The sequence below is a fragment of the Protopterus annectens genome, chromosome 2.part1 (genome assembly GCF_019279795.1).
Source record: "Protopterus annectens isolate FY-2018-M chromosome 2.part1, PAN1.0, whole genome shotgun sequence".
NCBI lineage: Eukaryota > Metazoa > Chordata > Ceratodontiformes > Protopteridae > Protopterus > Protopterus annectens.
Window position 1 is genome coordinate 1,467,597,092 of NC_056729.1, and position 23,908 is coordinate 1,467,620,999.

Consider the following 23,908-nt stretch of genomic DNA (forward strand, 5'->3'; position numbering starts at 1 on the left):
GCTGCTATATGGAGAAAATGTGAAGGGATATTATCAGCAGATACAGAGCACTGTTTAGCGTACAGAGTACAGTTTTAATATGTGAAGTGGGAACAGGCTTAAGGGAGAAGGTCTTTTGAGAGTTAGTAGCTAAGAATTTTCAGGAGAGTTCTGAGTATTGGTGTTCAAGGGGTTGGGGATAGGGTTAAATCATTTGGAAATTCATTCAATAATATAGGTATTGAAAGTGTTGGCTATCTCTTCAGGTGACCTGTCTGGACATGGATTGGGTGAGGTTGGGTTGCCAGGATGTAGTATTTGGTTTATGGCATTCCAGAATTATTTTGGATCAGTTTTTAATGTTGTTGGGAGGTTATAGTAGAAATCCTTTTTGTCTTTGATGATGAGTTTTTTGTTTGATTTCTAAGTTCTTTATACAACTGCAGGTCGGCAGAAAGTTTAGATTGTACCCATATTTTCCAAGCCCTATCTCTTGCTTTCATAATGATAATAAGAAAAGTACGTTAATTAAAATTAATAAATAAACCACAGGGCGCCGGAATCGTAGGGGGAGGGGCGATTGCCCTCCCACTTTTATCCCTGCAGTGTGATCAGGAGGCTTCCACTACCTTTAAAGGACAACTATGGGATAATATCAATATTATATCTTATTAATCAAGTCTTTCCTCCCTAACATTTGATCTCACCCGTTCAAAATATAAACAAACTACAAAGTACTGCGCATTTTGCGTCGTTTTGCAGTTTTCCTTATAAGGAAAGCGGTACTCTAAGCCATGTTTTCTCCTTCCTTATTTTCATGTTACTTTAGTGCTGGATCAGACGCCCATCTCGACTGCTCATAATGCCCATTGCTTTCTGTAGTGTGACACCCCCTCCTATATTAATATTCAGACCAACCCATGATCTGCTCTTCTATGTAAATAACTATCCTCTTCAGCAGTTTAGGAACCACTTTTATATTTGCAGTTCCTAAACGCATTTATTTCTGTGAAGGACAGCATGACTTTGCATGGCCACAGATTTGTGTAATCTGTTTACACATAGCTGCAAAGCTGAAGTTTCCAAAGACATTTAATTTAAATAAAGTTTCGGTGTAAGTACCCAACTTTCTTCATTCATAGGCAATGCTGCTTGCAATTCCGTTATCATAGATCAGACTTGTGGTTTATTTTGTTTACAGTAACAGAAAACATAGCTATGTATATTACTGCAAATACAAAGACTTAACAGCTCTGTCATTGTGATATGAAAAGTCATTTTTTCCCTTTGTTTCTAGTTGCAGAAAGCAAAAGGAACTGCAGCAGAGTGCTGTAATATCTTCACTTTGAAATTATGTGTCTACTTAGAAGTCAGCACTTGAGGTGACAAAATAGCTGGAGGGTTGCTTATTTCATGTTCTTGTTATGTGTCCCTCATAACATTTAATCTCTGATTCACACACTGTGTTTGTCATTGTAGCAAGCTGATTGCTAAAACTATAGCTTGATACAATTACTACAAAATCACTCCATGCAATAAGTTCTCCGGTGCTATGGCGATCAGCACTACTGCAAATACAGTATCGGCATTAATTTATGAAGTGGTGATATTCATGCAGCTTCAATAAGTTAGTGCCAATACTGCTCTTTGAGACAGAGTAGGTGTGTATGTATGTGAGAGAGAGCAGCTACGTGTGTGTGTGTGTGTGCAACATACCTCTCAACTGTCCTCAAATTTTGTAGTTCTGTGATTTACCACTTAGTCACCTAAAATAATGATTTTCATATATATATATATATATATATATATATATATATATATATATATATATCTATACACCTCTCAACTGTACAGATTTTTGCCTCATATGTTGGTCTATTACTCTTAAAATTGTGGTTTTCTGGCAAATCATTGAGGACTTATGTCGGAAAACATTGACAGACATTTGAGTTTTAGGTTTCATACTATTCAGAAAATTTATGTTAGCGCAAAACCTTTTATTCTATCAATGTTTTAAGGTTGTAAGAGCAATATTTAAAAATGTCCCTATTTTTGGACCTTTGTCCAGATTTCTTGCTTTATGAGGTTGAGAGGTGTGTGTGTGTGCGTGTGTGTATATATTTAAAAGAGCAGCGTGGTTGCGTTTACTTTAAGTGTTTGGTTTTTTATACAAGTTTACATTTTTCAAATACTGATATTAGTTGTATAATACCCAGTTTTTTTTGGGCCATTTTAATGTAAGAATGATCTTAAGCTAAGCAGTTTTATGTTAGTGTTTTCATAGATCAAAAAAAATCAACTTTCTAAGTTACAAAAGTGGAATATTTAAAATCTATCCCTACTTTTTCTACCACTGCATCTACATCATGTTAGGCTTTGTCCAGATTTCTTGCACTAAGAGGTAAGCATACCTTTCAACTGTCCAGACTTTTGCCTCAAATTTTTGACCTATTCCTCATAAAATTTGTGTTTTTTTCTGGCAAACCAGTGAGGATTTAAATAACTAAATGTGATACATTTCATTTTCAGCATTTATTTCCTTGAGAAAATGCATGCTAAGACAAATGCTGTTATTCTAGCAACTTTTTAAGTCTATAAGAGCAATATTTATAATCTGCCCCTGTTTGGAGGCCTTTGCACCCCCCCATTATTTTAGGCTTTGTTCAGATTTCTTGTGCTAAGAAGTTGAAAGGTATGGAGGCATGGTATGTAATGTCCTAGTTGCCAATTATTTGTTGCATTTTAAGAGGGGATAGGGGTTCTGCATTCCTTAGTGTGCCGTCCTTTGTTTAAGATGCCTAGTAACTATGAACATGTCTGTTTCTCAGTCATTCTCTACTGCAATATTACCAGTGTACCATTTTTTTTCTTTAATGCAACGTAGGCAATTAATTCAAGGGCAGCAAGCACGGAATTTGTAGATGGAACAGTGAAATGTAAAGTTCTTTGCCAGTAACAGCCTCTTCATTAGTTACAAATCTCTTTAATGTAGAATTGTTCACATGAATTTTACTTCTGCAGAGATTGTGCTTATGGAATGATACTGTTTGAGGACGTTTGAGGGGCCTTTTATGATTAAAATGTTCTGAAATAGGCAGTTTTGTCATTATTGGGTCATACATTTTGTTTCACTACTTACTGGAAAAATGTTCAAAACTACAAATTTAACACACTATAACAAGTGTAAATGTTTTCAATGAGCAAATAGCCGTTTTTTTGTTTATCAAATGACACACTGTGTTGTAGAATCTGAAAGCAGTGTTACATAATTGCCTTTGGTGCAGAAGGCTGTGGATTCCACTCCCACACCATGTAGATGGAGTGCTGATATGTAGTACCCATATGATTGTTGATTATTTGGTGCATTATAAGAGGGGGGGGGGGGGTAGGGGTTCTACACTCCTGAGTATGTCCTTTTGTATGAGATGCCCAGTGATTGTGAATTTGTTAGTCATCTCCTACTGCAATATTACCAACTTACCAATTTTTAATGTAATATAGGCAATTAATGTTTTTAATGGTAGCAGACACTGAATTTGTAGATAACATTGATATGTAAAGTTGTTTGCCAGTAGCAACCTCTTCATTAGTTACAGATTTCTTTAATGTGTAATTCAGATGATTTTACTTCTGCAGAGATTGTGCACGTGGAATAATATTGGAGGACTGTAATGATAGAAGTCTTGAGTGGCCTTTTATTGTTGAAATTTTCTGGAATGGGTAGTTATTGGTTCATGCCATTTTGTTTCATTGCTTATTAAAAGAATGTTTAAAACTACAACTTTAAAACATATTCTAACAAGTGGTGCTGTATTTTACAAGGAATATAATTCAATACAATCAGGAAAGTGAATTAAAGAATAAATACATGTATGCATGGCCCTAAATATGTGTGTAAGGAGTGTGTTTTGAAAACAGTCCAAAGGTAAACTTAATTCTTCACCATCCAGATGCATTTCTATGAATGTGGGTTTTCATGCCATTTCAATGAATGTGAGTTTCAAGGGCAGAGAAGTTATGTTCATGCTAAGTCTGTTTTCATTGTGAGACTGTATTGTTTGTTTAGCAAATGGCTATCTGTGTTTGTGCTATTTTATTTCAATATCTGTAATCATTGTAGAGGCAAATAGAGCAGTATGCATGGTAACTGGTGAGATAACCAAATAATGGAACACTGGAATGGCTGAGGAGGGGGCTGTTGCTGGGGGTTGCTGCAGGAGGGCTGCTCTGGGGTGGTGGGCTATTACCCTTCCTAGGACCCTATTTGACCATGTTCTAATTCTGGAATTTCAAGTAGAAAATACATATGCAAAGGTAACTGCAGTTTAACTACATTACAAGGTATCTTTTTCTTCCTAAGAATTTAAATAATTTAAGGAAGTGACTGGAGTGGCTTTCTTGGGGAATGACCCAGTGGGTGTGGCTCAAATAGGGGGTGTTTCATGTGTGGTGTGGGTGGGGCTTAAAGAGCGCTAGGGCGCCTAGGGCGCCATTGTGGCTACGGCCGGCCCTGAGTGGGAAGGTCAAATGACTTCATAAAACTATAATCTTGTGCTTACTGATAATAGACAATGAAAGAGGAGAGGGAAGGAAATATGTGGTCAAATTACCATAAAGGGTGGACAACTAGAGAGACAGTTGAGTTTTAAAACAGTACAGCACCACAGTGGGAGGGTGAAGAAATTTTAATTTCTGTGTAACTCACAGTTCGGGTCTCTTTCCAAGTTTAAATATGTAATAGAAAACAGAATTCAATTAAAACACAGTGTAATGGAACTACACCACAACATACAAACAAAAAGGCAATACAGCAATGCAAATTACAAGAAAGCAATATAAGAAAAACAAACTAACCTCTCCCTCATAGCAGCTATGGCAGAGTGAGGTTTTCCAGTAAAGCCTTGAAATGTTTTATTTTACCTCTTAAATACAAGGTTTAGTTCCTAGCTCCTCCCTCAGTTCACATAGGGTTGCCACCTTTCGTTGTGGCTAAAACCGGACTAAGGCCACACCCCTTGCATCACCTGTAACCCTGCCCATTCCCACCCCATCTGCCACCCATGTTAATCCCATTTTGTGATGTCACTATGATATCAGCAGACCGGAATGCCCTCTTTTTTCCATTCCTTTTGCCTGCTTTCAGACGATTTACAATGCTTTTCTGTAAAAAAAAAACATAGTAAATCAGCAGATTTAACAAACTCTGACAGTCTGTTTCCTTTTTTGAAACAGAATACTGGAGTTTGTACAGTGTTTTCTGCACTTCTGGAGAATCAATCTGATTTCCGGATAGTCTGGAAAAAAAATGGATAGGTGGGAACCCTAAGTTCATAGGTAATTAGCCATAAGTGACCTGTTCTAATCTCTGAGTGACTCATAAGAGACACAGCTCTGGTCACTTTCCTAGTTTAAATATCCAATAGAAAACTGAATACAATTAAAATACAGTGTAATGAAAATACACCATAATATACAAAACAGAAGAAGGCAATAAAGCAATAGAAATGACAAAAAAGCAACATAAGAAAAACAAAGTTACCTTTCCCTCACAGTAGTCTATGGCAGAGTCTGAGTGAGCTTTTCCAGTAAGCGTTGGAAGAAATTGCACTCATATGAATACATACATTTGTGTACGCATGTATGTATATTTATACGTGTGAGAGTGTGTGTGTGTGTGTGTGTGTGTGTATATATTATTTATAAAAACAGAGAGAGCTGTAGATATATACTGATACTTAAATATATATGTGTATGTATTATATACTATACATATAATCTGCATTAGATATATGTATATACTACACATATAATATCTAATAAAGAGTATTAATACATACATACATATATATTTTTTTAACTTTTCTTAGCAGGTAGTTTTGGTTCCATTTCAACCATCTAATTATTTTCTTCTGCACATTTCACAGTTGCTCTTTTATTTTTCCAAATTATATCTTATAACTAATACCAGTTTCTTTTTATAATATCTTATTCTGTATAATTTCTGCCAATGTGAACAGCTACTATGTCATGACATATCACTTCTGGTATTATCTGATTTGTATACTGTAGTCCCTTTACTTCCCATTTAAGTGGAACATGTTTTATCTCGGATATTCTACTGTGACAAACTACAAAAAAAACGTGGACAGCATCAAGGAGCAATAAAGAAAAAATTGTATTGCTTTAGATGGCAAATTAGGAATTTCATACATAGAAAACACGCCATCTCTGTAGGACTGCTGCAAAATAAAGCCAAATTACAAACAGACAAAGGGAACTAGCAGCTTCAGCAACAGTTCAGCTGATCAAGATGCAAAACCAGAAACAAAGTTAGTAATTGAAATTTAAAACTGGATTACACAATTTTACTGATGGTTATAACCTGTATGACCTTAACAAGTGTGAAGAAAATTAATTTCAAGACAACGAAGTGCAATGCAGCATTAGAGCACCTCAAACAAGGATCTTATCTTCTTCAGCAGCATGTCTGTCTACAAAGACTTATTAAGAACAGTAAGATCATAAGAAAAGGGATGCACAAGGGAACAGTGTGGTGGAATAACAACAGAAAATACTGTGTGAACAAGGAGCGTTCAATAACATTGTCAACTGAAAGGATGATAAATGAAGAACAGAAACTTCAAGGAAGTGAGCAATGTGGCCGAAAATAAGTGGATATTAAATTTGTCTCTAGAGTACATTGGATACACTGATTTAAACAATCCAAACTGTAAACTCTGCAGTGCAACTAGCAGATTTAAAATGATATTTTATAGACATTCTCTTCAAAACTGCATTCAGTATGACACTTTGCAAAAAAAAAAAAATTTAAAGATTTATCAAGTTAATTTTATGAAAACAATGACTGCTACTCAATGACATTTCATGCACAGTGAATAACTAATTAAAGTGAGTGTATGTTTTGTCATTCTCTTTCAGTTCCATTGAATGAGGCTAGATATGCATCTTAACTATTTCTTTTTTACGTGCGATGTATATGTTACCTCATTCCAGTGACATACAGACAGACATGCACACATTCTCATTCACATGCATCATCTGTCTGTGCAGGGGAAAGTGGCTCCACTTTACATTGTGCAGATTCCCACCTCTGAAACTTACAGGTACATACCATAAAACTATTACTCACACCTGCCCCACCCAGTACTTACATAATAGGGTCTTTTATGAATTCAGTACTACAAAAGTCTTCTAAAATGGCAGCATGCCAGGAACCTGACTTCCACAGACCACACCCAAAGATGATCATATCTACATGCAGTGAACCTTGCTCACTGAAAGTGCAGTGGCAATTACAGACAGCGGAATCCCTTATCACTAGATGGGGCTTAGAACTAAAACAGATGCGATTAATAAATGAAGGTCCTAAACCTCAGTGTGGTAGAAGAGTATAATCACTTGCCACACCTCAGCTTCAGACTAACTGAAATGTGGAATGTGGCAACATGTGGGGATCTTTGGGGCATATGTTGGACTGAAGAGATCATAAACACTCAGCATTGGAATGCTTCCTGAGATACTCTGTCGACTTGGACAATGCCTTGCAATTGTCACTGACCTATTTGGGGTCCAGTATGTGACAAACCAGTGCTTGATATTAGGGGATAAGTAACTGCCACTGGACTGTGCACCACTGAAAGACAGTGTGAGATGGAAAAAGCATGCACAGGGCCTGCCATGGGTTTCTGACCAAAAATTCCTTATGGTGCACTCTGGCACCTAAAACGCATGCTTCCACCAAGCACCAAACATCTGCTGGATTTGAGATGGAAGCCCTGGCATGTGATGACCAGGTGGATTCTCCTTGACTACGGCTTGTTATTGTGCACAGGTATGGAGGCTAGTCCCAAAAGGAGAGTTCTCAGTCACATTTGCCACTAATTAATGCCTGAATGATAGACTGATCTCTAGAATTAGACAGTTCAGTTATGGGCTTCAGCCCTTCAATGAAAGGCAACATGGAGGAAAAACTGTAAGCTACTCTCCCCAGTGTGGAAGACAATGGTAGAACTCCCTTCATCCCTTGTACTTGACCAAGGCCAATGACTGGTTGAATCCTTGCCATTTGATCTTCATCTCACAACTATAGGGTCTTGGGGTGACCTGCTGGACACAAGATTACCATGGTAAGTTTCAGGTTTGGACCAGCTCTTTGAGTTTTTATCCCTGTATTGACACTCTTACATGTGCAACCAAGAGAAGGAGCCTCTTCTTCAATCTCCATGTAAAGACCTCTTGACCATTACCATTTTTGCAATTCTCCTATGACCTTTATAGAGGAGACAACCTGAACTTGTACTTCACTTTGATAAAAACAATATGCATCTCACACTGGCATTTTGTTTTGCCTCCAATAAGTGAGAGTCCTGACATCACTAGCCAGGATTATTAAAGTGTGAAGGCGCTCTGCAGTTACTGTCTTTCAGAATTTGCCATTAAAGTAAGACTTGACTTGTCAGCATGTTGGATAAACTGAATATTAACAGTAGCTGGTGTTTAACCAATTTGCTGAAAAAAAGATGATTACCAAATGAGGTTGCTGCAAAGGGGCATTTTTCTTAATCTTAAGGTGCAGTGATGCTGAAGTTGGTGACAGGTACAGGGCTGCTGGGCAAGCTGCACCCCCCCTCCAAAAATAGGTAGAGAAAAACGAAGCTCAGTTTGAACTGCCTTTTTTTTTAATAAGCTGTCAGGGTTTCTTAAGAGAATATTTTAATATGCTGTCAGAAAAGAAAAAACATATGGAATCCAGAAATGACCCTGAGAGACATCCAAAATCACAAGCTATAAGGTGATCTTTACTTCTTTCCATTTTACTACTCCTAAGTTACTACTTTTTTATTCATCAATACAAGTAGTGAATGTGTTAGTGCATGGCTGTGGTTTCACAACTGGAAAATGTACTGATCCTCAGTAAATAAGCAAATACCTCCCAGTTGTAAATTACTAACCCTCTGATAAGTGGTGCCACAGACAGCAAAGCTACAACAAATACCTTATCCAACAAGAAAATGATTAGTGAAAATATGATGACTAGCTTGGAGAATGTGAATGATGTTCTGCTGAATATGTCTATGAGATGCTTTGGGCTGAAAAAAGTAATAAGGTATTTAAGAGATCTAGTACCAATGAAATCAAATGTAATAAGATATTTAACAGATCTGGTACCAGTGATCTGAGGCTTACAATGTTTACTGTAGAATTATGTTTGGAGGAATAACACTTTTATGTACGTTTTGTAAATTTTTTTTAAATTGAATGGAAAATTCCAAGTGTAAACATTGTAAATATTAAAAATACTACATTGGTATATTGCTTATGATACCGTCCAATAATTTTACCAAATATTAGGATATTTTTTGATTGCTCAGCTGTTTAACTACTGGACTTTATACTCAGGTTTTGACTGAAAAGGGACAGTAGACCAGTTCCTTATCTGGTAATCAAATTGTAAAAATAAATAAAGGAGACCAAATCAAGATCAGCAAGCAGACTAAGAACTCTCCTGCTGAATGTCAAGTTACGCATTGTTAGATCTATTAAAATAGTACCACTACTAGTATTAACAATTCACAGCGGTCTATGGACCTGCCATTTATTACTGAATCATGCTGGTTGAGAACTCTGGTCCTTATCTAGCACATCCCTAATGATTTTAGTGTCATCTACCACCTTAGGCAGGGATCTATTACAGGTAGGGCAGCTGATGTTTTCAAAAACCACAATAAAATTAGTCAAGGTTCCAGGTGAAATGGTTGGAGCCTTTGCATGTGCCCTACCTGAGGAAGCAACCAGCAGATTTGTCACTCCGATATCAGAGGTGGGACAGCAACAGTTTTTAATACCATAATAAAATGAATCAGGGTTCCAGCAACAATACAATATTCTTCGAGAGTGCACTAACAGACAGAAAACTGCAGATTTATCTAAAGTGACAAGGTGTTAAATTACATTTCTAGCAGGATTTGCTAATCCTCTCCTCTGTAATGTTTCCATGTCAGGTGATCTTCGTAGGCTGCAATGCTTATTGGAAAGATCAACTGCTCTGCACATGAGCCCACAACACTGAATGACTACAAACCAGTTACTTTAACCTCAATGGTAATGAAGTGCCCTGGAGAGGCTGGTCAAAGATCATATAGCCTCAATCTTACCTGTGACACTGGACATACTGCAATTTGCAAACAGCACAAACTGCAGTACAGGGGATGCCATCTCACTAGCTCTCCATGAAACACTGACCCACTTAGAAGGCAAAAACTGCTATGCAAGACTGCTATTCATCGATTTCAGTTCTGCCTTCAGCACTGTCATCCCTCAGAATCTGATATCGAAGCTACTTCAATTGGGTATAGACTCTCGTTTATGCAATTGGATTCTGAGCTTCCATACTGAAAGGCCTCAAAAGGTTCATGTGGGAGACAACAGCTCTGGAAGTATCATCCTGAACACAGGAGTGCCACAAAGGTGTGTCTTAAGCCCCCTACTTTTCACTCTGCTGACACAAGACTTCATGGCCACACGAGACGAATAGAATCATCAAATTCGTGGATGACACCACTGTTATAGGCCTGGTCAAAGAAGGAGAGGAGGGGGCCTACACGAAAGAGATTGTTTAACTGCTGGTCTGGTGTGACAAAACAATGGAGTTGATTGTTGACTTCAGAAGATCTCAAATACCACACAAACCTCTAGTGATGAAAGGGATGACAGTGGAAAGGGTCAAGAGTACAACGTTCTTGGGTGTTCATATCATGGAGAACTTATCCTGATCAGTTCATGTATCCAGCACAGTCAATAAAGCTCAGCAACGTTTGCACTTTCTAAGGAATCTTAGGAAGGGAAAATTACTAAGCTCCACACTTCAGACCTTTTATAGGGGCAGCACTGAAAGTGTCTTGACCAACAGCATTGCAGTCTGGTATGGGAGCTGTAACAATCAGGCTCGGAAGGCTCTCAAGAGAGTTGTTTTAAGGTCAGCAGAAGAATAATTGGCACCTCCCTTACATCTATGGAATATCTACACAAATGCCGATGCATCGACAGGGCCAAAAAGATTTCCAGTGATCCAACGCATCCTGCCAATGGTCTGTACACTTGCCTGTCCTCAGGCAGGAGATACAGAAGCTTGCATTGTAAGACCACCGGACTAAAAAACAGTTTCTTTCCACTCTCCATTAGACTGTTGAACTCTTGGGAAAAACAAACCATGACATCTGTTACATAACTAGCCTATCAAAAGTCTTATTTTATGGATGTGCAATACTAAGGTAGCTCACCTACACAATGAAGGACTGTAAAGTAGAATATACAAACTGTGCAGTGATTCAGTCTAGTCATAGATATGCTGCTATTGTTTCAATTTTACTTTGACAATATTACCTTCATATTGTTCCTTGTCTTCCTTAACTCCTGTTCTGGGATGGGTGTGGGTCACTGCTGTCCTACTTTACTTACAAATTGCTACTTATTAAAATTCTATTGTGATATTTTATTAATTTTCTCTGTCGATATGTGCAACTGTTTCCTGCATTGAGAATGAAGCATTACAATTTTGTTCAGCTACACTGCTTGTGTAGTTCTGAATGACAATAAAGTTTTCTTTGACTTTCTTTGATTTTGAATTTTTCAAGTTTATTTACTGTTTGTAGCCCTTAGGTGTTATCCACCTCAGCACATGAAAAAGGGCAGACAATGGATTTTACATTCCAATGCATATTAGGTGTAGAAACCCCAGTGATGAATCTTGCTGCCTGGTCTGACCACCACCTAGTGAGTTTTAACCTTGGGCTGGCCAATAAAGGGCTTTGTGGACCTTTCTCTACATATACTTTAATTCTATGAGAGCACTTGACCTATATTCTGAACTGGACTGGGCTGCCATCCCATAAGCAATTTACTATGCAAGCACATTGGTTTTAGTTTGTAATAACATACTGTCTAGCATGCTGTTGCTGTTTGCTAATCCTTGAACTTATTCACCTCTAAGGTCTTGCCCAAGATGGTCCGATCTTTGATTACATCAGATCAACAGGAATGACGTCAGACTGGAAGGGAGGTAAAGTATGAGATGTGAGAAGGATAACAGATTTGCACTGCTGGAAAATATTAACTTTTACCAGTCCAAGACCTTGCATAACAGGGTAGAAAAGTCTTGTCAATGATTTTGTAAGCTGTAAATAGGCCAGATTAGCTTTTCTGTGTCCTAACCAACCACTGCAACCCTGATTTTAATAAGCTTGTGTTCTAGTTTCACCAGCAACACAGCCATCTCTTAGGTGACCTCACCCTCTGCATCTTCTCTTGTAGTTGTCTGTTTTTAGTCCAACCTTCCTTGGGACAGCTTCACATTAAACATACCAGGCACTAGGGGGCTAACCTTGCTACTTTGACACAGGTTCTGGGGAAGCAATTCTACATCTACAAAGATGGGTTTCTCTATATCTGACATTTCAGTGTGGCATAATGCGCAGCTTTCAAATGCATTTCGCTATCTTTTTTACATAATCTCAAGGAAGTCTTTTATTGAAGAAGCAAACACTCAGGGGACATAAGTGGGTGAAGTACTGATTTGTTTCAGTCCTTCCATTTTTAGGTAAGGCAGCTGAAAATGCAGACTTAGAGAGGTTAAAAGCCATTTTTTCATGCCACAATGTATTTTGATAAATTTCAGTTTGGATTTTATATGTGTCACTGTAACAGAATGGGTCTCACAAAATGGTAGATGATATCCTCAGAGCAAGATAATAAAAGGTATCAACCATACAGGTGCTTACTGATCTCTCAGCTGCATTTGATTTGGTGGATCATAATGTAAGGGCTGAAGGGCTGAACTCATTCTCTCTCTGGACAATTACAAAATGCATCAACTGGATCAAATCCTTTCCTATCAAGAAGACAACCTAGAATAACATCTGGAATTGCTACTGCTGATAAATGCGATCTTGAATGTGAGGTCCCTCATGTCAGAATCTCATTTCCAATTATTTTTCCATGTATGTTACCTCTTGGTATCTCCTTGAGAATTATGGGTTAAGGTACTAGCACTATTCAGATGACATCCACTGCTCTGTCTCCCATAGCCCAACCTTGGTGGTTGTAGTGAGTATTGTAAGAGTTGCCTTGAAGAATGCCAAATGTGGTTTGCTGAAAACAACTTAATGCCTTCATCTCAGGAAGAAGAGCTCTTTTTGGACAAACTGCCATTAGGATTCTCTGACTCTCAAAGCTGATTACATTTGTGAAATTGTGCCCAGTATTAAGAGTTTGGGATCTTTTGGCAACTCTGAATAATTGTTTGAAGGTTACAAAGCTTACTTTAGCTATTAACCAGACCTCAGCTGATTTGGCAGTGCACCTCTCCTTCCTCTTTTACGGTACAAATGCACTCCTACTTCCTCTTTTATGGTAGAAATGCACCTCTACTTCCTCTTTTAAGGTAAAACTGCACAACTACTTCCTCTTTTAATGTATAAATGCACCTCTACTTCCTCTTTTAAAGTATAACTGCACCTCTACTTCCTCTTTTAATGTCTAACTGAAGGGCTTTCTCATGCATTTAGTGAACACTCATTTCTGACTTCACATTTAAAAACAATGCTGCATTTGATTTGTTATGAACAACATTGTTTTCACTTTACTGTTATAATATATAATATGTATTTACTATAACAACAATGCCCTCAGGCTAGAAGAACACAATATAAATAAAACATTCCTTTATTCATATCCCAACACAATATCAACACAAGTAATTAACTCACATTTGCAATTACTGCAAAGGTGCCCAACATTTAAAATTGTTCTTAGTTTTTCTCAGTGTTGCTAATTCTACATCAGATTACATGCAAACCACATGCTAGTGCCCTTATGTTACCTCTTTAGGGCTGAAGACTTTATGCTGAACAATTCACAGATCTAACAAATACTTACCTTACTTACATTAACTGTTTATCTCCACTTTACAAGCCACTTAAATTGTGCTTTTAGACTGACACTTACTTCCCATTGAGCACTGCTACACCAACAGTGCTGCGTGGTGTTGACATGCTGGCAACAAAATTCCACTGTCTTGCTTGAGGATCCCATCTCTCTACTGTGTTCAGATAACTCCAACCATCATGGCCTCCTACAGCATACATGGGTCCTTCTAGTACAGCCACCCCTAAAGAACAGGTACACAATATAAACATTAGCTGGGCTGGTTAAAACATGAAAAGCTTTTTCAGCTTCAATACATTGGAATAATTTACTTACATTAAATTTCACTAAGTCAGTGATCCAAATCAGAAAGAAGGTGACAGTGACAAATTGGTGAAATTTAAGCTTACATTTTCATAAGCTGGAATACAGGTTTTACGTAAAACCTATGTATCAATGATACATAATGCAAAAGCACCTACAAATGTAGGTTATCCCTATTTTTTTCTCTCATTTCAGTTGGGAGTTGGTGCAAAGGGTTAAGGTTGTGAGCTGTAGTTCCTGTGGTACAGGGTTTGATTCCCCTCAGCCCTCCTCTGCCTACTGTGTGATCTTGAGGAAGTTACTTAATCAGACATTGTGCCAGGGTCACCCCTGAAAAGGGACTGCATATTCAGTGGACCTACCTCCTCATTCAGACTTCACTTCTCCCCAACCACCCCTCCCAGATACTTAAAGCTATTAATCTGTTCAACTATTTCCCTTCCATCTCAATTCTCATCTTCTTCTGATTTCCCTCTTTTGTTGCCATTACAACCCTTTCATCCCACTTGCCTTCAGTTTTATATTCCATTCCCCTACCCTTTGATGAAGTTCTAGCTCAGAGTCTGCCTGTAATGCCACAGCATCACCAATATAAACAGCAGTGGGCTTGGAGATGAACCCTGATGCACACCCATTCCCAGTGGAAACCCTTCAGTGAGGCCAAACACTATTCGCACTTGACTCACTGGGTCCTTGTACATAGCTTGCACTAATTCTACCAATGTTTCTAGGACTATGAACCACTTCATGACTGCCCAAATCAGCTTTTTAGGGACCTTGTTATATGCTTTCTCCAAGTCTAGGAATGCCAAGTTGGACTCTTTACTCATGTCTAGCTTCTTCTCAAGTACCCGTTCTCACTGCAAACATTGGGTCAGTTGGGCTGCATCCTGATCTGAATCCGAACTGCTCATCCCCCCTCTAATCTGTACTACTCTGCATATCCATTTATCAATCACCCTATCCAAAACATTCATGCAATGGGGCAGGGGTTTGATACCTCTGTACTGCACACAGTTGCGGTTGTCCTTTTTGTTCTTGTACACACTGGCATTAGTATGCTTATTCTTCAGTCATTTGGGATACACCTTCCTCTCCACACTGCTATGAGTACCCTCAGGAGCCATTTCACCCCTATTTCACCCAGCATCTTTATCATATCTGCTGCGACCTCATCTGAGCCTGCTGCTTTCCCTGAATTAATTTTCTTTAGTGCTATGGTGGGCTCCTCCTCATTTTCTGTCATCATAGGCTGTATCTGGGGCAGTACAGCTTCTGTGGGGTTTTCTTCATTTAGAAGCTGCTGAAGTACTCCTTCCATCTCCCTCTTATGTTCTGTGGACTAGTGAGCAGGTTGTTGCTGGCATCCCTTATGAAGGATGTCTGACTATCTTCTTTACCTTTCTGTTTTTGTCTTGCAACTGGATATAGTTTCTTTGTGCCATCTACTGACTCACTTTCCTGAAGCTGGTAGAGTGCCTCTGATGCCTTGGTGTTTGCTACTGCAACTCTTTTCTTAGCCTCTTTGTTAGCCAACCACTATTCATTTCTAGCCTAGTCTGTCTTTTCTACCTCTGTACTCCTTTTTTCTTTTGATGACTTCCTGGATTTCTGCATTTCACCACCAGCTTTACATACGTATCTTGTTTCCACACCTTGCTCAGCCACATATCTGGTCTGTAGTCCTCACACATGCTGCTTTGAGGCACTGCCATTCTTCTTCAACTCCTTCTACTTCCTCTTCTTCTTGAGGTGCTAGAGCCCCCAGTAATTCCATGAACTGTAGTGCTTTCTCTCCAGTAAACGTCAAGGTCTTCAGCTTGGTCTCTGCTGATCTTGCATCCTTCTTTGTCCATTGCTTGCAGCTGATTGTGGCAATCAGTGGTTAATGCTGTGGGCTGACAGTTTCACTGGGGATTACTATGCAATCACTGATTGTACCTCAGTGCCCTTTCTTTACTAGAAGGAAATTTACTTGAGTTGCATGATGACCACTCTTGTATGTGAGCTTGTGACTGTCTCTCTTTCTGAGCCATGCGTTGGCTACTATCAAGCCATTTGACAGACAGAAGTCTAAAATGGCCGCTCCTTCTTTATTTCTGTTGCCCCACCCACTGAACTCAAGCAGTCCTCATACCCTGTTCTGTTTGTCCTGATATCTGCATTCAAGTCACCCATTATCAACACAAATTCATGTTGTCCTGCCTTATCTAGTAGGTCTTGCAACTGCAGTCTAAATGCACTCTTTTCCTCACCATCACAACCCTGCTGTGGGGCACTGGCTGAGATTAGGAATACTGTCTTATCATTAGGCTGGAGTCCGATTGTCATGAGTCTGTCACTAATTCTAATTATATCCATCACTGCCTTCTGAACCCTCTCTCGCACCACAATTCCCATACCATTTCTAGCCTGTTCTCCTCCTGAGTAGTAGACTCTGGATCCCAAGCCAAGTGTCTTTGCTACACTGCCTTTCCATCTTATCTCCTGGTACACAGGATGTCCTCCTTGCCATCATGTCATCCACTTCCAAGCCTCATCCTGTCAATGACTCTACATTGTACATTGAGTGTAGTAATTCTTGGTTCATTTTTGGCAGGTTGATTGGTTTTACATCCAGCTTTCACTCAACAGAGCTATCCCAGGTAAACCAAGCTGGGCAACTGGACACTGGCTGGCCAGTAACTTATTGACCCAAGGCTGCTGGGCTTTATGGGGGGCACATACATTCCTCCCACCATTAGTATGGGTCCCTGATGTAGGTCAAAGTAGGCCAGACCCTCAACCCACTTATCACCAGCAAATACCCATGCCCATTTGACGACATTACTCAATATGACTGAATCACCTACAGCCATACTTTACACAGCTAAGTGGCTAACCCTGCCGTTGGTGCACCTGTGGTCCTGTTCTCTTACCTTGAGGATACTGTGCACCACAGTAAATGCCCAAAATGGTTGTTCTAGACATGTGGAGTCTGTACTCCTGCTCACAGCTCCTTTTTTGGGTGAGTTTGAGATGGAAACCCTTAGCATGTTTTTCAGAGGTGGGATGAACGCCATAGAGACACAGGGGGAACATGCAAACTCCAAACAGACATTGGCCAGAGGTCAGGTTTGTACCTTGCACCTTGTGGATGGGAGGCGAAGACCTTAACCATTATGCCAACTGATACCAGAACATAAATAATGAATGAAGCTGACCTGTGTAAGTATTCAAGCTGGGGTAAATGAAAACATCCTGGGTTCTAAAACACACAAACACTAGTATGATCTATTTGACAAATGTTCTAGAAACTAAATTGCGAACCCCAAAACCCTACTGTGAAAAATAAGAATTTATTTTGGGGTTTCTTTGTGTACACATGAAATAAGCATCATGCATCCAGGGTTCATACTCCTCTCCTATGCAGATGCAGATAGAGTAATGAGTAAACCTGGAGAAAGAAAGACAACAGTCATTTGGAAATATGTACAATGGAAATCTTGGGAATGAGAAAGGGATATGTAAAGCTTTCTACCTGTTCAAAAAATGGGCACCTGTCTTAGAACAATAAATCAAGTCTTGAAATGAGAAAGAAAAAATACTAAAAAGTTAAACAAGTATATTTTCTTATGATTTTTTGTATAATTAATATCTAATAAATATAAACAGCTGACAAACCTAGCCAAAAAACAAGTTATCAAAGATAAAAAAATATCTTACTACATCAAAATCCAAGTAAATTATGCAAAAAAACCCCAAACAATTTTGGAACTCAATTAATTCCCTCCTTAGGCCAGGTACTAAAAACAACCCCTGCCCCAACACCAGCAAATCTGACCTTGAAATTGCCTCAGTATTCAATAGCTTCTTCACCTCTTCTATTGCTGAGCTAACCAAGACCTTTCCCAGCAATAACCCTCCACCCCCTCCACACCCAATTTTCCTCTCCCTCTTCTCCCCCCTACTTACGAACTCAAACCCATCTCCACCTATCTAATAAAGAAACTACTCTCTAAACTAAAACCTTGCTCCAATGCCTCCAACAACATTCCTTTCTCCTTCTTAAAAATAGCCTCCGATGGTATTGCGCTTCCTATCAGCATCCTGCTCAATAGATCCCTACTTGAATCCTATGTTCCCAAACTATGGCACGCCGCATATATTCTTCCACTTCACAAGGGTGGCAAAAACTGCAACGTCTCCAATTTCCACCCCATAGCCATCCTCTCCCCAATATCAAAATTCTTGAAAAATGCATCCACCTTCAGCTCTTGCCATTCCTTACTAAACACCAGCTACTCTCTCCTACCCAACATGGCTTCTGCCCAGGACACAGTACCAACTCCACCCTTCTCTCCTTCTTACATACTGTCAATTCAGCCCGTGACTCTGGTAAAATAGTATCCTCAGTTCTACTGGACTTATCTAAAGCTTTCGATACCATCTCCTACACCCACCTACTACTCATCTGACTAATCTCAATCTCTCCCATAAAACACTTTCCTGGTTCTCCAGCTATCTTTCAGACAGGTCCCAGGCTGTAAAATGGGGTCAGGGCACCTCCACCTTCCTTCCTATCCCCATTGGAGTACCCCAAGGTTCGATACTTGGCCCAGTACTATTCAATATCTTTATTAATGACTTTCACAAAGCCATACCTAATGCTAATATTGAAAAAAACCAAAAAACACACCGAACAGTAAAAAATAAGAACCACTCGCTGAAGTAAAAGAGCAAAAGTTTTACTGAATAAATAAAACACTCAGTAATAAATACAGATGTCAGCACTTTCGTAAGGCACATAGACCAAACTTCATCAGACAATTCAATGATATAACAGTTCAGCTTTTATAATACACCCATCCCCTTCAATTAATTAATCAAATACAATCAATCTAATTGATAATAAACCTATATACTTAATCAAGAAAATATAACATATATAAATTACATAAATATACTAGTTAGTAAACATACATAATATTAAATGCACACGTTATTCACCTACCAACATAAAAATAATGCAATTAATGAAAAAAACATTTCATCTATCTAGTACCCTGAGCTTTAATTTACTACTGATGGAAATAGTGTCATTCAACCCAGGGGGGACATGGGCATTAAGAAAGACCTGCCACCAAGTTTCCTCGTCTTCCAACCATAGCTTCCAAGGCCCACCACGCTCCCCCCTCCTGACCTGCTGCAACACCACAAATTTAAATGCATGGTCAGGGAACATTTCGATATGTCTAAATAAAGCATTTTTCTCATCACTCTTACGAACATCATAAAGATGCTCGTAAATGTGCTGATTCAATTTATGTTGGGTTTTCCCAGACATAAAAACCAGGACACTGTGAACACAGGGCAGCATACACCACACCTTGCGTGTGACAATTAAACTTACCCTTAATGGAAATAACCCTGTTAACTATGTTAACCTTGGATGTTACCAATATATTCCTACACTGACTACATGCACCACAAGCTACCATTTTACCCTGTACTTTACAGTCCTTAACTTGTTCCAATAAATTTTTAATATTCCTACCTCGTCTAAATACTAATTTAGGGTGTGCCCCAAAAAAGGGTCCCAACCCTGAATCACTATTCAAAATAGCCCAATTCTTATTAACTATAGCTTGTATAGTGTAGCTATCATTGGAAAACGTAGTCACAAACGGACAAGATACATCATTCCTCCTTCCCGTTCTCCTAGACATGCTCAAATTAACTGAATCAACAGTAACTTCACGGTCACCCAAATTGGTTATGTCCACATCGGTAGGTGGGTCCACCATGCTCAAAACATTTTCACCCAAGTTGTTCAGAATGGGCTTAAAATGGCCAATTACACGTTTATCTATCACCTCCCTTCTAACATTATTGATCATATACTTGGGGTATCCCCTATCCATGAACATCTGACACATGAAATCACATTCATCAATGAAATCCCTATAATTAGACACCATCTGGACTGCTCTTACCAATTGCCCCACGTCCAGCTAAACATAAAGAAAACCCACATAAAACTCAGCCTACTTTATAGAAACAACTACTTCCTCTGTCCTGCTACCAGACAAACTCGCCACAACCTATCGCCTTCCCTCTCTACTGTATGGCGCCCCTCTGCTTAGTAATTTATCCTCCACACTCTCCTCCAAAATGGAAGTATGTTATAATAAAAATCTCCAGATTTGCTATCAAAGCCAAATTCTCCTCTAATCACTGCATCTCCCTTCACTCATTAAATTGGCTTGAACTCCCCAGCCAAATGGACTTTCTCCAAATCACCACCGCCCAAAGATTACTGTTCCAACCTACTAAGTGCCCGACACTATCCAATATCCTACAACCATATACCCCCCATAGAACCCTTAGATCTACCCACCAAAACCTAATCACTGTCCAAATACCCAAGCGCCCAGCTGGTAAGCTATCCTTCTCCTTAGCTAAAAAATGGAATGCTCTTCCCTCCTCTCTGAGGACCTGTGACAACCTTGAAAACTTTAAAACTCTTCTTCATTCCTACCTTTATTTAAACAGAAAATGCAACTGTACTCTTCACCCCATACCTCTCAAGCTCTCCTCCTCTTTTACGCCTGGCTAACCTTCTCACCTATCTAACTTATGTAGATTATATAAATAGCTAAACTGTAAAATCTAGCCACCAGGCTGTATGCCTGTCTTTCTTACCTAAACAAAATTGTAATTGTAATTGTTTGTTTTCTTTTCTTTTTGGATGCTACCTGTTGTTTGTAATGCAAAGTTTCTCTGTAATTATTCATGTAACTAAACTATGTATTGTGGAGCTTTTCTCCCCGGGCCTCCACTGAAAATGGGCTCCCAGTGGACCTCCCCGGTCATCAAACTGGAATAAATAAAATAAAATAAATAAATAATGTCAAGGCATACAAATTTGTCAACAGCAGACTGCAGAAATGACAAATACCACTTAAAATAAAACTGTTTATTCTGGTTTAAAGCCATAGTAGACCTTTTTAAGCATAACACTGTTAAAATGCCAGATTTTTGTGATATAAAAAATGAGACCACAATAAATAATTTTAAAACTTTTCCAACCTTGTGACCTATAACCTATACAATTCAACTGAAAAATAAACAAATTGGTTAGGGAAAAAAATATAAAAAATAAAAAATGTACAATACTCTGGTTGCATAAGCATGCACACCCTTAAACTAATACTTTGTTACGTGTGCACACCCTTCAACTAATAATTTGTTGAAGCACCTTTTTATTTAATTACAGCATTCAGTCTTCTTGGGTAGGAGTCTATCAGCATGGCACATCTTGACTTGGCAATATTTGCCTGCTCTTCCTTGCCAAAGTGCTCCAAATCTTTCAGATTGCTAGGGCATCTCTTGTGCACAGCCCTCTTCAGGTCATCCCACAGAATTTCTATTGGATTTAGGTCTGGGCTCTGGCTAGGGCATTCCAAAACTAAAATTTTCTTCTGGTGAAGCCATTCTTTTGTTGATTTGGATGTATGCTTGAGGTCATTGTTGTGTTGAAAGGTGAAATTCCTCTTCATCTAGCACACTCCCGAAGGCTTTGGGCCAAAAGTGATTAGTACTTGGAACTGTTCATAATTCCCTCCACCTTGATTAAAGCCCCAGATCCAGCTGAAAAAAGCAAACCCAAACCATGATACTGCCACCACCATGGGGATGGAGTTCTTTTGGTGATGCAAAGTTTTGTTTTTGCGCCAAACGTACCTTTTAGAATTGTGGCCACAAAAGTTCAACCATGGTTTCATCAGACCATAACATATTTTCCCACATTCTTTTGGGAGACTTGATGTATTGTTTTGCAAAACTCTTACAGTGTGCCCTCCAAGCAAAAGACTTCTGAACCTCTTCTCCCAATCACACCCTGCTCATATCAGCAGTCACACATTCCACTGTTCAAGTGCAATTATCCAATGCAACCACAATTTAAAATCAAGCAAAAATGCCTCTGTCTACACCATCATATTTTCATATCCATAAAAGCTTAGCGCTGACATACACCTAAAACCAGGCCCAGCTCAACATATTCAGGCACCAGACAGCAAATCTCAATCAGCTTCTTTATCACTACCACAGTGTGTGTATGTATGTATATATATATATATATATATATATATATATATATATATATATAAACACACACACACACACACACACACACACACACACACACACACACACACACAATAATTTATAACGTATTTAGAACAAACTCCAATAACTGCACAAATGGATAGCACTACACAATCCAGACATCTTAGTAACTGCAGCAATTTGGTTCTACAAGGAGACAAAAAAAAATAACAAATTGACCCGCCAGGCTACAACATTATCAGATTAGACAGAACCAAAAAAAAAATGGTGGTGTTGCTGTTTTCTACAGAAAAACACTAGCTATCTTCCATTTCCCCCCACATCTTGCTAGCTTTCTCTCTGTAAGAAACCCTACTAACCATGCTAAAACTAAACAATTACAAGACAATTGCAATACTGGCTACATACATCCCCCAGGTAACAATGCTAAAACATTGGAAGATATTCTTTGCTGGGCCTCTTCAAAAATCTCTCATGAAATCATAGCATTGGGTGACGTTAATATATACTAGCAAACCACACAATCTGAAAATCCAACCAATAATCCACATCTGTACAAATTCACTCAGTTTATAAGCACACCAGCTAGATATAACAAAGCCACATCCAGAAAATCAACCCTTGAATGGATCCTAACATCCTCTCCAAATAAAATAACATCCTGTAGAACTCTGTCAGACAGCATAAGTAATCAATTGCTAATCTACAATATAAGGTACCAGATATAGTGGGCCATAAAAAGGTGACAAAAAAAGAAGAAGACAAAAGTAGCACTGATCATTGAAATCGCTACACCCAGTGTCTTTTGTATAGAGAGAGACACAAAGTCATAAAATATCAGGATCTGCAGGCAGAAATAAGAGCAATGTAGAAGAAAAATACCCAGACAGTTCCAAGAGTAGTAGGAGCAATGGGTCTTATAAAAAAAGAATCTACAATCATATTTAGATATGTTACAAATACATGTAACCCCATATGAATTGCAGGAGGAGTCATTACTGGGCACATTGCAGGTGCTGCGAACAGCACTTCTGGCTGACATCAAAGACTGAAACAATACTAATTTCATGAACTTTAATTGTACTTTGACTTAGGAATGGTGTCCATTCCCGTCATGGTATTAGAAACTCAAAAGACTTTGACAGAATTGGAAAAAAAAGGTAAATATATACTGGGGCAATGCAGCAATTGCCTCATATACCCAGACAACCCTCTCCTCCTACAACCCAACATAACAACCTGCGAGAGATCCACTTACATAGCCAAACTGGAAGCAAAGCTCTCTCCACCCAAGACTGTGCTAGACAGTCAAGAGGAGACGGTTAACATCCGCACTACATCTCAAGCAACACTCAGCCCTTCTAAACCCACACCACAAACACCCTTACATAGCAACACTAAACCCTCATATACGGAGGCCCTTAACAGTAACCTGCCCAAGCAACAAGGACCTCCGAAGCTGAAACACAAACAAAACACCAATCACAACCAAAGTGTCACACAGCGCACAACATCAGTGTGCCACCCAACAACTGTCCCTAAGGCAAGACAA

At 38.9% G+C, this 23,908-nt stretch overlaps 1 protein-coding gene across 2 annotated transcripts in view; it reads right to left on the reverse strand.

The window, feature by feature from the left end:
- Positions 1-23,908, reverse strand: part of KLHL5 (kelch like family member 5) — a 1,925,884-nt gene that overhangs the window by 171,698 nt on the left and 1,730,278 nt on the right. For both annotated transcript variants that reach the window (XM_044062938.1, XM_044062939.1), the window contains exon 8: positions 14,002-14,164. In XM_044062938.1, the coding sequence (XP_043918873.1) occupies positions 14,002-14,164 (163 nt within the window). The remainder of the gene's footprint in view (positions 1-14,001; positions 14,165-23,908) is intronic.